General features: G+C 43.3%; 1 protein-coding gene across 3 annotated transcripts in view; it reads left to right on the top strand.

Annotated features, from left to right (window-relative positions):
• The first annotated feature begins 1261 nt into the window (after positions 1 to 1261).
• Positions 1262 to 12216, top strand: part of MFSD10 (major facilitator superfamily domain containing 10) — a 29784-nt gene continuing 18829 nt past the window's right edge. Inside the window, exons 1-3 of one of the 3 annotated variants that reach the window (XM_050895673.1) lie at positions 1262 to 1284; positions 7426 to 7615; positions 8832 to 8928. In XM_050895673.1, the coding sequence (XP_050751630.1) occupies positions 7445 to 7615; positions 8832 to 8928 (268 nt within the window). In that variant the 5' untranslated portion in view covers positions 1262 to 1284; positions 7426 to 7444. Of the gene's footprint in view, positions 1285 to 4813; positions 4846 to 5188; positions 5231 to 7425; positions 7616 to 8831; positions 8929 to 12216 lie in introns of those variants that run through there. The other 2 variants (XM_050895674.1, XM_050895672.1) reach the window with 2 other exon arrangements.

The following is a 12216-nucleotide window of genomic DNA, read 5'->3' as shown; positions in this document are numbered from 1 at the left end:
CAGTTATTTAAAGGTGCTAGTCTGAACTAGTTTCATGAGTCAGGTATTCACTGTAATCTACCTATTTGATAAGTTCAGTGACAGTTGTTACGCATTGAAGAAAATTGTAGTATTTTCTTGGAAAACTCGTAGGAAAATGAAATCCCCTTTTACAATAACGTTCCAATTGCAGTCTAAAGAACAAACTATAAAGAAGATCCTATAAAGAATGAACTAATGGCCATGATTCTTTACAAAAACAAACAAACAAAACCCCAAAACCTCTTCCATTTTCAAACACGGTTCCTAGATCTGATCTCTTGTGTTTTGGCCAGTAGGTAACTCAGACATGGTAGTGCTTACCTACTGTTCGGGAAGAAAGACTTAAATGCTGTCAGTAAATCTGATTTAAAAGTTAGGCCTGGTTGTTTAAGACTGGCTTAGAATGTTTTCTTTGTTCTGGTTTTTTTGTTTGTTTGTTTGTTTGTTTCAAATGAGACTTGTAATGGAAGCAGGACTAAAAGTAGGAGAGGATGAGTTGAAACACTTAGGCTTTACATTTAAACTCTAATGACAAAACTGTCTTTGTAAGGTAAGTCTTGTTAAAGGTTATCTATGTATGTTTCTTAATGAGAAAAGCACTTTATTTGAAGAAAAGGGCTTTTATTGAATCTCTGTAGCAATGCAAGCAATGTGTGATTATCACACATTTTTGGCTTGCAAAACCAGTTGTATTATTAAGTGTTAAAATAGGCTGGGTACTAAGTACACGTGGGGGAGATACTCGTGTCACATAAAAATTAGTAAGATTTCTGTGTTTGAAATCCATTCACACTTCTGAAAACAAATATATTTTCAGTTAACCTTTCCAAAATCAGTAAAGCTATCTTCTGAAACTTCAAAGGGATCTCAGAAGATTAGTATACCTCCTGTTTTTCTGTTTGGCACAGTATGGATTTTTTCCTTTAAAAAAAAAAATATTATCTTTAAAAACAAAACTTTTTATATAGTTCAAGCCAAGAACTTAAGACTGAAGTAATGAGGAAGAAGCTAACTATTTCATGCTATAAATCAGCACTTTCAGTTTGGGGTTTTAGTCCCAATGTATTTCTGCTTTGCACAAATAAACTGTCAAAAAAGTATTATTGTTTATTTATCTGACTTTATTTTTCCAACAGCAAGTAGCTTCAGAGGATTTATCCAGCAGGATATTAGAATCACAGAGAGGCTGACAGCTGCACTTTGATCCTGGGGCAGTGATTTTTGATACCACTTGCAGCTGCTTGTTATTCCTCAGTAAGGGAGGTAAGAAAGAAATAGGGGAGAGACACAAGTAAGATGGAATGATAGTGTTTGTGGGAGAGGACATTTTTTGGGACAAGAGAATGAACAGGGATATCTTGCGATGCTGGTGAACAAAGATAAAGGACAGGGAAACCTCAGTTGATAAACTTACACGACTGTTTTGGAATGCCAGACTGAAAGTAGTTGTGTTTGAAGTCATGCTGAATGAAAATCACTGCATGCACTTTTACAAATTGTATTGTCAATATTTAAAATCAGATTTAATATTATAAACCTGGGACTAATGGTGATGCTTAACATGTAGTATTTTACATGACTAGGAAAGCAGGACTACCGAGTCTTGCCTCAGCTTAATAATCAGTATGGTCCCATAGTTTTGCCATTGCCTAGCTGCCATAGCAGCTAGGCAGTGGTGGTGCTCTGATGTCGTAGAAGGTGGTAGGAAGGTCTGGTCATTTGGACTACAAAGGGCTTGGACAAGCTTGAGAGTCGGCAAACCCTTTCTCATAGAGTTTCCTGAACACAATGACATTCACCAATTATTCTCTTGTCTCTGTGTTGCTCTTAAACCAGGAATTGTCATAATAGGCCTTTTGACACATCTATTATCAATTATAAATCTGTTGTTAATTAGCCAAAAAAGAAACTATTCTGTAACTACAATCAAGTCATCAGACACAAAACAGGAAAATTACCATTTTGCCTTTAGTTCAGGTAATTTATCTGTCAACATCAGTTGTCCCGGAGAATAGCTACCCTGAGTATGAATACTGTAGAGAGTAGGGTGAGAATAAAACTGTTCAGCTAGAAATTGCATAAATTAACTTAGTTATGACAGCATGAAAAGCTTCCTCATTAGTTTGGTCTTTTGGTTGTCAGTTGAAAGCTGGTATGCAGTTTGATATTCTCAGTTGTGCCTTGCAGAAGTTATCATCTACTGTGGTGTAACTGTATTCTGTGTAAGCCATCACTTTTTGTCATCAGCTTCTGCTATATGGAGGTACTGAGGCTGCTCCTGAGCTCAGCAGGTTGAGTTTATTGTGAAGCAAAAATGGAGCTCTGTTAGGCAGAGGCTGGTGTCTCCATTACTGCAGCTTGTTCAGCCATAGGAACTGGTGGGGCTGCTTTCCTCTTCATGTGCCTTCTGCGCATTTGGAAAAGATAAACAAAAGCTATGACATAAAACATTTGGGAGCTTTATCATAACTCTCAGACTGTGAGGTGTTATATATTCAGGGGGCCAAAACCTTCCCACAAATGTGCTCCTTTTGGTCTCCGAGTTTGTCACCTAAGCTAAACAGGTACATTCTCAGTCCTAAATGTATTGCCTGTGCCATCTTGCGTAGTTAAAATGACTGGTTATTTGTAAGGGTTTAGTTTTTTGGTTTGTTTTTTTTTTCCCCCCCAATAAATCAGGTCTGGAGTGGATAACTAAAATTTTCCATGCAGTCTGAACACTGGCTGAGTATAAAATACTAAGATGAAGACCCTGTATGGCATTAAATCCTTTAAAATATTAGTATTTGGGTTAATACTATTGCTCTTCAGCAATAGAGCAGGGAAGTAAATACCAGAGTGGAAGAGGCATTACTTGAGTAAAAAACCAAGCCTGACATAAGAAAAAAAAAAATCAGTGTTAATAAATGTAGTCTAAAAACCAGATTTCACAGAATCATGGAATCATTTAGGTTGGAAAAGACCTTTAAGATCGTTGAGTCCAACCGTAAACTAACACTGCCAAGTCCACGACTAAACCATGTCCCTAAGTGCCACATCCGCACGTCTTTTAAATACCTCCAGGGATGGTGACTCAACCACTTCCCTGGGCAGCCTGTTCCAATGCTTGACAACCCTTTCGGTGAAGAAATTTTTCCTAATATCCAATATAAACTTCCCCTGGCACAACTTGAGGCCATTTCCTCTCGTCCTATTGCTTGTTACCTGGGAGAAGAGACCGACACTCGCCTCACTACAGCCTCCTTTCAGGGAGTTGTAGAGAGCGATAAGGTCTCCCATGAGCCTCCTTTTCTCCAGGCTGAACAACCCCAGTTCCCTCATAGTAATTTAAGTTACTGTCTATCAGACCTGCAAGGTTTTGGACTGGCCTTCCACTGGGACGGCGTGGGCAATGACCTATCTAGTTCTAGAAACAGCACGCTGTGTTTCCATGCAAGATGGTATGACATTGTTGACTGCAGTAACACAACTGTGCTCTGTGATCTGCAAAAGCTTTAGGTTCGTAGGTTTAACAACAGGAAGAGCTGGATTTTTTTTTTTTTTTTTAAATGCATCTGAATTCACATGGTGCCTGGTCAGTTGTATACAGTGATTCAGAGCCAGAAGAATCTATCTACATATATTTTCCAGACATTAAATGATTATTCATGCTTACTCTGGAGCACCTCAAAGCAGAAGTTAGCTTCCAGGTCAGCAGTGATCCTTGCATAATCGTTCGGTTTTCAGAGTACGTACCATATCTACCAAATTCCTTTTCTCACACCAAATTGAGTACATAAAATGCTTAGGTAAACATGAGAGTAGCAGCTCACTATTTGGTCTAACTGGCACGTTAATCCTGATGTTTTGCTTAGATAAGCTCCTCCAAATCTAATCGGTTGGGGAGTCCATGACAGAGATGTCACTGTTGAGTGAAAGGTCCTCATCTGAGTGCTAATAACTATAAATTCACACCATAGATGGGACTGCATTACCTTGAAGGGAACCAGAAGTCCTTTCAACACCTGTATTAATTTGCTTTAAACACTTGGTTGGCAGATCCTTATGTATTTAAGACTATGAAGATATAGGTGCTTAGTCCACTTGTAACCATATACTCACATTTTAATGAGGCAGCTTGGACACCAGACATGGCTGGACAAGAGAACAATGCTAGACGGTGCTATCAATATCAAATCTATTCATGTTCTCTGTGCTAAAAAACTTAAAACATTAAGGGAGCAGTTTGTTTTAGGAACAGAGCTATGTCTTTTGCAACTACCTTTTTCTGTTAGATACCAGGAAATGTCCATTTAGCAAAACCACAGCTAACTGCTGCTGTAACATGGCTATGTAGTAACTATCGAAAGAACATCCCGCTCTTTTTGGAACAAATATGTTTTCACTAAAAAAAATCTTGAACCCCCAGAAGCTGTGGTTTGAGGTACAAGATACCCAGTTAAATTGTTAAACTGTTAATTTACGAGGACTGGGGCTGTCTTGATAAGGCACTTCCCTCAGTCTGGCTTTTAAGTCCCTCTCGGTCGCCGGGCCCTGCCTTGCCGTTCCCTCAGCCTCGAGCAGCGGCGGCTTCCCGCCGCGCTGAGGGGAGCCCGCCGGGACGCCGCCATCCCCCTCACAGGGCGGGCTCCTTCCTCGGCGGCGCCCGGTGCGGGGCTGCGGGAGCGGCTCCATCCCCGGCCGGAAGAGGAAGGCTGCCGGGGCGCTGCCGAGGGCCGGGGAGGAGCCGCCGCCGCCCGCCCGCAGCATCTCCAAGGGAAGGCTCTTGGCAGGCGGAGGGGACCCGCCCGCGCACTCCACGGGCCCGGCCCCCCCTGAGGAGCGGTAGGTGGCCCGGAGCGGGGCAGGCTTTGCCGGCAGCGTGAGAGGGAGGCCGGCTGGAGGAGCGGGTCTGGGCCGGGCACGGCTCGCCTCAGCGGGGCTGCGGGTCCCTGGGGGCTCAGCCCGGGCGGCGGCAGAGGGTGCCTTGCTGGGGGGACGGCGAGTCCTCGCCGCGGACACCACATCTTTCCAGGGCCGTCCTCTTTCGCGCTCGGCGGCCCCTCTGTCCTCTGGGCTTTGGCTGCTCCGGGAAACTGATTTTTGGTTTTTTTGCCCTTCTTCCCCCCCCCCCCCCCCCCCCCCCCCCCCCCCCCATTTGAAACTCCTGCTCTTGACCTGAATCAGGACTTTGTTAAGGAGTCAGAGGAGCCTTCCCAAGGCATAGCAGGTAAAGCCGGGCCTAGCAAATTTCAGGGGGAGGAGGGGGCGGTAAGAAAACACCAGAAGGATGAAATTCTTCCTGCTGGCAGATGACAAATCTCTGTCTGTGCGTTAGGGCTGGGCTGGGTTCGCGGCTGACCCCTTCCTGAGGTGCTGCCGGAGGTCGAAGGCAGCAGCGATGAGACACAGATGGGGAGTCCTGAGGGGATGGCTGGGGAGAGCCGAGGCAGAGCTGAGTGAGTGTCAGGGACACAAATGTCCAGAGAAACAACTTCCCTAAACTGAAAATCCTCCCCCCTCTTCAGACATGTCTCACAGAAATCAAATGTCATGGTAGAGGTGAAGTGGTTTGTTTTTGCTGACGGGATGCCAGGGCCTGTAAAATGTTTGGTGGTTTCCTGCCTAGCAAAAAATATGGAGCGGTTTGAACAACAAAAGTGATGGAGCACAAAGGCAGAAACATGTAGTACCTTGGGATATTGCGTAAGGGAAATTGCAACCACGTAGCCAAAAGTGGAGCTGAATGAAAGGTCAGTGCTAGCATCAGTAGGTTCAAGCAGCATGCTAGCTGAAATGGCCGTGAGGGTAAGGTATAAAGGATGTTACCCTGTGTAAATAACCCTGGAATAAAGTTCGGCTTGGTCATATAGTTCAGTGGATGAATAAACAAATTGTGAGGAAAAACAAGGTAGAATCTGCCACAATGAACCCATCCCTCAACTGTTGGCTGGATAGGCCTAGGGCCAGGCCAGATTTGTCTAAAGGAATGGTTGTTTTGGCTCCAAGTGCTCTTATATCATTTGGGTAAACAAGTAGTGCTAAATATTTGTAGTGGTGGTGACTCACCATTTTAAATAAAAGGATCCTGAACATAACCAAACTCTCTATTCGCTAGCAGACTTAAGAGCATTATGCCAAGGGTTTAATAAATGGATTACAGGTGTTCCCCTTCCATGTCTACCTCATGGTGTTTGAACTTTAATAATGCTTCAGTGCTAGTAAACTGAATCCACAGGTAAAGAAATGTCACAATGATATTTATTGCTGAGCGTAACAAAGTGTTATGATCTTCAGTTAGTATAATATTATGTTATATGCCCAAGTGCCTTCTGTGTCTAATACGGTATGTCTTGTCTGGAATAGAACTTATATTAAGAATTGCTCAGTGTTTTCAATCCTGACTCATCAAAGTCAATGGGTATTTTGGTATTCATTGACTTTGTTGGATGAAATTCTGTCTCCTTTTTTACTCTTTTAGTGCAACAAACATTCAGGGATTTTTGCAGTAGAAGGGACTGCAAATTTGATTGTTTTATGACTGAGATACACTGTAATGTTTTACAAATCTGCAGTTTCATGGTTTGTGTATTACTCCTTGATTTTGATGTCTGTTGAAATTGAGGTTTTTTCAGGATATGGACTGACTTCTTTATTTGGTAAATACTGAACGGGATGTGGCCTGCATCCTTGTTTAGGTCTTTAAGACAGTTTTATCAAAGAAAGTTGATAGTTCTGATATTTCTGACAAACTAAAATGCTGTCTTAATCATTTGATGCCTCAACTCATATAACCTACCAGTGGCTGTCATCCAGAGAAAGAAAAAAAAAATTTCAAGTTTCAAAATTTTGTTGTTCCTTGAGTTGCTGTTGCTCTCCAGGATTTATCCTGAAGACAGCATTCCTGCAATGGTTAGGAAGTCTCCCCCCCCCCCCCCCTTTTTTTTTTTAAACTGTTATTGCTTTAGTCATTTCTAGTATACACTGAAGGCATAAATAATCTTGAAGGCATAAATAATCTATTAGTTACCTGAATGTGGATATTCAAAACAAGAGTGCCCTTTCTTACCTATTTTACTGTAATGCTGAGTTGAAAACATTTGGGAAAGTTATATAAGCATTGCTCACATGTTAACAAACTTTCAATGCTCCTTAGTTCTGTGTTTTATTTGGGATGCTCCTATAATAGAGTTATCTCATTGCCCTTGTAGCCTGTTCTTGATGCGAGCAAACTTGATGCTGGGCTGATAACCGAGACTAGAGAGTTGAGGTTCCTGTTTCCTTGAAAACCAGGTAGCTTAATATAGCCGTAGCTTATATTTATTTTTGTGAAGTCTGTAGAAAGTGAGAATGAATCAGCAAGATACTTTTATGAAAGGCCTGTGAAATGCTTCCTGTTGACTGGATATAAATGTAATTTTTTAGAAGCAGAGTACCTGGGATCATGGCCCTGCGAGAGAGAGAAATCAGCAGCAGCTCCCTCAATGACAAGCAAGAACAGAATTGTAGTCATGTTATTACAGTTGTCTTCCTGGCACTCTTCATCGACTTGTTGGGATTCGCTCTCATCTTGCCACTGTTTCCTTCCATCCTTGATTATTACAGCCAGGCTGAGGTAAGTAACAGAGAAAGTCAGCCTGCTGAAAATTTTAGGTATGAGATCTTTAGGGAAGGACGGAAGAAAAATCCCTTGCCTTGGGGCAAACCAAATAGCTGTAGGCAGAATAATAATATCCAGCACATTTAAATGGTGCATGGACTGAATTTGTTTGTGAACCTGCATGAGTCTTTTCCCTCTTGCTTTTTCATTAAAATGAGGGATTTGGTTTGGGGAAAATTCAGATATTTCTTAGGGGTAAGTCCTTGTAATTACCAGTGCATTTATGACTTACACTGATGTCAGTATGGGGAGACAGAGTAAATGACAATCCATAATGGATCTGCATACAGGGGTTTATCTAAGAACCAAAGAGATAAGGGCTTTTACCCTACTTGTGTATTTCACACAATCACTTGCTCCCACCCCTAGCATCACGTTCACTACATCTCAACTTCCATTCTTAGCAGGGAGCTAGCTGCTGGTCTGGGAACACAGGGTAGAAAGTTGTGTTGGTTCCCTGCTGTGCAGCTGCTCGCAGTTACCATTCTCAGGTGTTACTGGAGAAGATGAAAATGTCAGGGGACAGTTATTTTTGCAGCCCACACCTCTATCTCATAGCCCCTTTCCTACCCCACTCCAGCTGCAGCTGTAGGCTTTGCCTTTCTTACAGCCCTATCTCTAACCCTAACCATGGGCTCTGATCTCCAGGATGTTCCCCCACTTCCACTGTATTTCCTATAGCCAAGATCTTCACCTTCTTTTCAGGCTCCTCTTCTTCTTTTCAAGTCTTCCTGCTCTTTTCAGGAACCGTTCCTTTTCGCACATCATCTTCTTTCTGGACCTACAAGCCCCTGGTTTTCCCAGTCTAAATAGCGTATGTGCAGAGGGATAGAGTGTGTCTCATGTGGCTTTAATTGAAGGTTTCAGGACATGCCACTTTTGTTTAGTTCAAATTTTAGGAAGTAGCGGGCCTGATGGCTTAAAAAAGTTCAAGTTCAGACATTCCCCCACCCAAACACATACACCCAATTATCTGCTGCCTGTTAGCATTCACAATTTAAGCTATTTTTAGCCTATGACAACTGATCAGTGAGGAAGTTTTCCCTGGGGGGAGGAGGAGGGAAGGAATCATCTAACATTGTCTCTAGTTCACTAAGCTCTGATGCTGTCTTTGAAAATGAAACAGAGAAACTGTCTTCCTGCTTCTGTTGCCCAGCTATCTGTTTTGCAGGATGGATTCTATTTGTCATTGCAACGTGGTGTGGACTGGTTTGCAGTGATGGTTGGGGTGCCTCCAGAGCGGAAATACAACAGTGTCTTGTTTGGAGGTATGGAAATTAAACAAGCTAACAGACAAAAAAAAAAAAAAGTTGTTTTCAAGTTATTTGCAGTGTTGATGTGAGGAATGATGAGGAAAATGACAAGAAATACAAAAAGCATACTTGCCTGTTATTAGATTTAGATTTAAGTAACACAGAAAATGTCTCTTACAGTAGGCTATAAATGATTTTGTTTTCATCACACTGATAGCAATGAAGAGTTGGACAGCCCCATCTCTGTCATTTGGAGACACCTAGACAGGCAGGAGGAATGGGCCAACAGGAACCTTATGGGATTCAGTAAGGACAAATGCGAAGTCCTGCCCCTGGGAAGGAGTAGTCCCTTGCAACGATACAGACTGGGCACTGACTGGTGGGGAGCAGCTCTGCTGTAAAGGCCCTGGAGGTCCTGGTGAGCAGCAAGCTGAGCATAAGCCACACTGGCGGGAAAAGCACCAATAGCACCTGGGCTGTATGAACAGAAGCAAGGCAGTAGATGGAGGGAAGCGATTGTCCCCCTCTACTCAGCACTTGTTAGACCACATCTAGAGCGTTGCATCCGGTTTTGGCCCTCCAGTACAAGAAAGGCATCCATAAACTGCAACGAGTTCAGCAGAGGGCCAGGAAGACAGAGGGTCTAGAGAGCCTGGGCTTGTTCAGCTTGGAGTTACTAGCACCCTTCCAATACCTATGGGGAGGTTATCGAGAAGACAGTGAGGCATTTCAGTGTGGTGCATGGTGGGAGAAGGAGAGGCAACAGGCATAAGTAGAAGCAAGGGAGGTTCAGACTGGAAATAAGGAGGAACTTTTTCACAGTGAGGATGGCCAGTGGAACAGGTTGCCCAGAGAGGTTTTGTAGTATCCATCCTCAGAGGCTGTCAAACCCTAACTGGATGAAACCCTGAACAATCTGGTCTGACCTCGTAGCTGACCCTGTGAGCAGGCAGTTGGGGTAGGTGACCTCCAGAGGTCCCTTTTAACCTGAATTATCCTATGATCTTGCCCAATTTGTTCTACAGATTGCTACAGAAATACAGGCCTGCTGTTCCTTGTTGTCAGACTGCCAACTGAGGGTCAGGAGCCTGCTGTGCTAGACCCTGCACAGTCACAGAAGTTACTCTCCCTTAACAATTCATCCACACGTGACTGGAGATCAATCAGTAGGAAACACTGGAATTAGAAGCTTGTGAGTTCAAGTCTCACCTCTCCACTGGGCAGCTATAGTGCAGCACTGCTTCTAAATCTCGTTAGTCCTATTAAAAGCAGGAAAGCTGCTGACTTGCAGGGTCCAGAAGCATTTGCTGTCACTGGGACACTCTGGTGTGGGTGAGCTCCACCAGGAGTAGTGCAGGAAATCTAGCAGCGTACATGTCATGTTACACATCAGAGGCCCTTTTGGCTCCTTGCGATCTAGAGAGTTATAAGGAAACAGATGTCAGAGCATGAAGATGTGAGGGTGTCTGGGTTCATTTTAATTGGAAATGTCTCGACCCTCTCCTTTTAGTGAGCTGAGGCCTCCTCCAAGATAAACAAAAGGCTTTTAAACTAAAAAAAGCAAAACTTTATTAGAATGTAAGTGTGAATGTATTGTTACTATTTAAAGTAGGTTTTGTGGGTTTAACAGACATTAGAAAGTTTATAAACAATTTTCCTCTTTCCCACAGTGTCCTTGCAGGCGTGTTGTTGTTTCTGTGCTCATTTTCAGTCAGATTACTGGCTTTGAATGGTAGGAAACTGTTTTCTTTAATCCCTCAGAAACTACTTTTTGTCTCCTCTAAGGCCTGACTGCATGCCGCCTCCTTGTTCCTTCTTTCTGTCTCAGACTCTGTTTAAACAAGGGGCTGGGAGCTCACAGTCGTGTCGAACATGTTGCCTTTCCTTTTACCTGCTGTGTCCTGCACTCTTGGGAGTGCTGTATCCCTTGACTTGGCTCAGTTGCTTTCAAGGGAAAGGAGAAATCTCCTTCCAGAGGAGTCCAGCTGACTCTTTTGCCCTTTGAAGAAAATATAGCATCTAACTGGGAATATGCAAATAAAATAGACACTGTTTGTCTCAGAAAGGAAGCTGGTATCCCTTGCTGTTTTCTCTCTAGGAGAAAAGTATTGAGAGAAAAGTATTTAGAAGCGGTATTGAGTAGTCATGGGAATGTTCACCAATTACCTGGCAGACAAGGTGGCTGAAATAACTTGGTATCTGTCACATTTGACTCCATCTCTTCTGCTGGCTTTGATGTCAGCTTTTCTTAATGAGCCATCTAATTTGCTAAACCAGCAGAATACTTTTTTTTTTCCTTTTCTTTTTTTCTGGATTAGTTTTCTGCCAGATTGAGTTGAGTTAGCTGACTGGAGGGTTGACCAAGGCTGCAGAAGCAGGGCAAGATAGACAAGCTATCTTAGTTGCAGTCAGCTCCTGTCTCAGTCCATTATGTCTGATTGCACCTTAAATGGTTATAGTGGAAAGGTTCATTATACTTGTGATGTTAAGCAGAGGCCACTGCAGTCTTCCTGCGGCCTTCATTCCTTCATTGCCTTCATCTGCAACAATGAGCATAGGATTGGAAAAATACTTGCAAGATCATGTTGTTGCTTCTCCCAGTGCAGGATATATTCTCCTCTCTTTCATCTTTGCTTAAACCGCGACCTCTTCTTCCCTGCCCTTGTCAAGGCCCTGAGGGCACCAATACTTAGTTGCAGTGACCAGCCTTCACCCACACGCTTTCTGCCCAGTGATTCAGGAGCTGTATTTCAGCTCAGGCCTGGGCCTTGCCTGAGCTATATTATAAGTATAGCCTTGCCTCCAGGGCTGTCTCTGTGTAACCCTTACCTTGTCTGGGACTGTCAATGGACCCTGCTAGCGACACCCTGTTGCCCTGGTTGGTGAGAGCACTGCCAGTGCTGTGGTCACACTTGGCTCCTGGCTCGTTCCCCCATGTGGAACAGCCCCGCTGTTGCTGCTCTGTAGCTGTGAAGTGTTTGGCATGTCTGGGTGTTTTTACAGTGCTAGAAATACAGGGAAGAAAACTTGTCTCTCATTAACATAAACTGCCAGTGTACCAATCTATAAGATTTCTTTACACAGTTTTTTGAGCTTTTGAGCTATCACAAGCAGCTGTTCTCCCCAAGGTGTTTGGTATCAGTATTCTGCCTCCCTCAAAGTTGATGGGAGCAGAACTTCTGGTGTCTCTTCTGCCTTTTAAAGCTTTGATAGCTGAATGATCTGAGACGTATAACAGTTTTTCCTTTAGAGAAAAACTGTGACAGCAAGGCATTTTTTTGCCTGCTTGTTGAAGGTGTAGTC

The sequence above is a fragment of the Gymnogyps californianus genome, chromosome 4, assembly GCF_018139145.2.
Source record: "Gymnogyps californianus isolate 813 chromosome 4, ASM1813914v2, whole genome shotgun sequence".
Classification (NCBI taxonomy): domain Eukaryota; kingdom Metazoa; phylum Chordata; class Aves; order Accipitriformes; family Cathartidae; genus Gymnogyps; species Gymnogyps californianus.
This window is presented reverse-complemented; position numbering and strand designations above follow the sequence as displayed.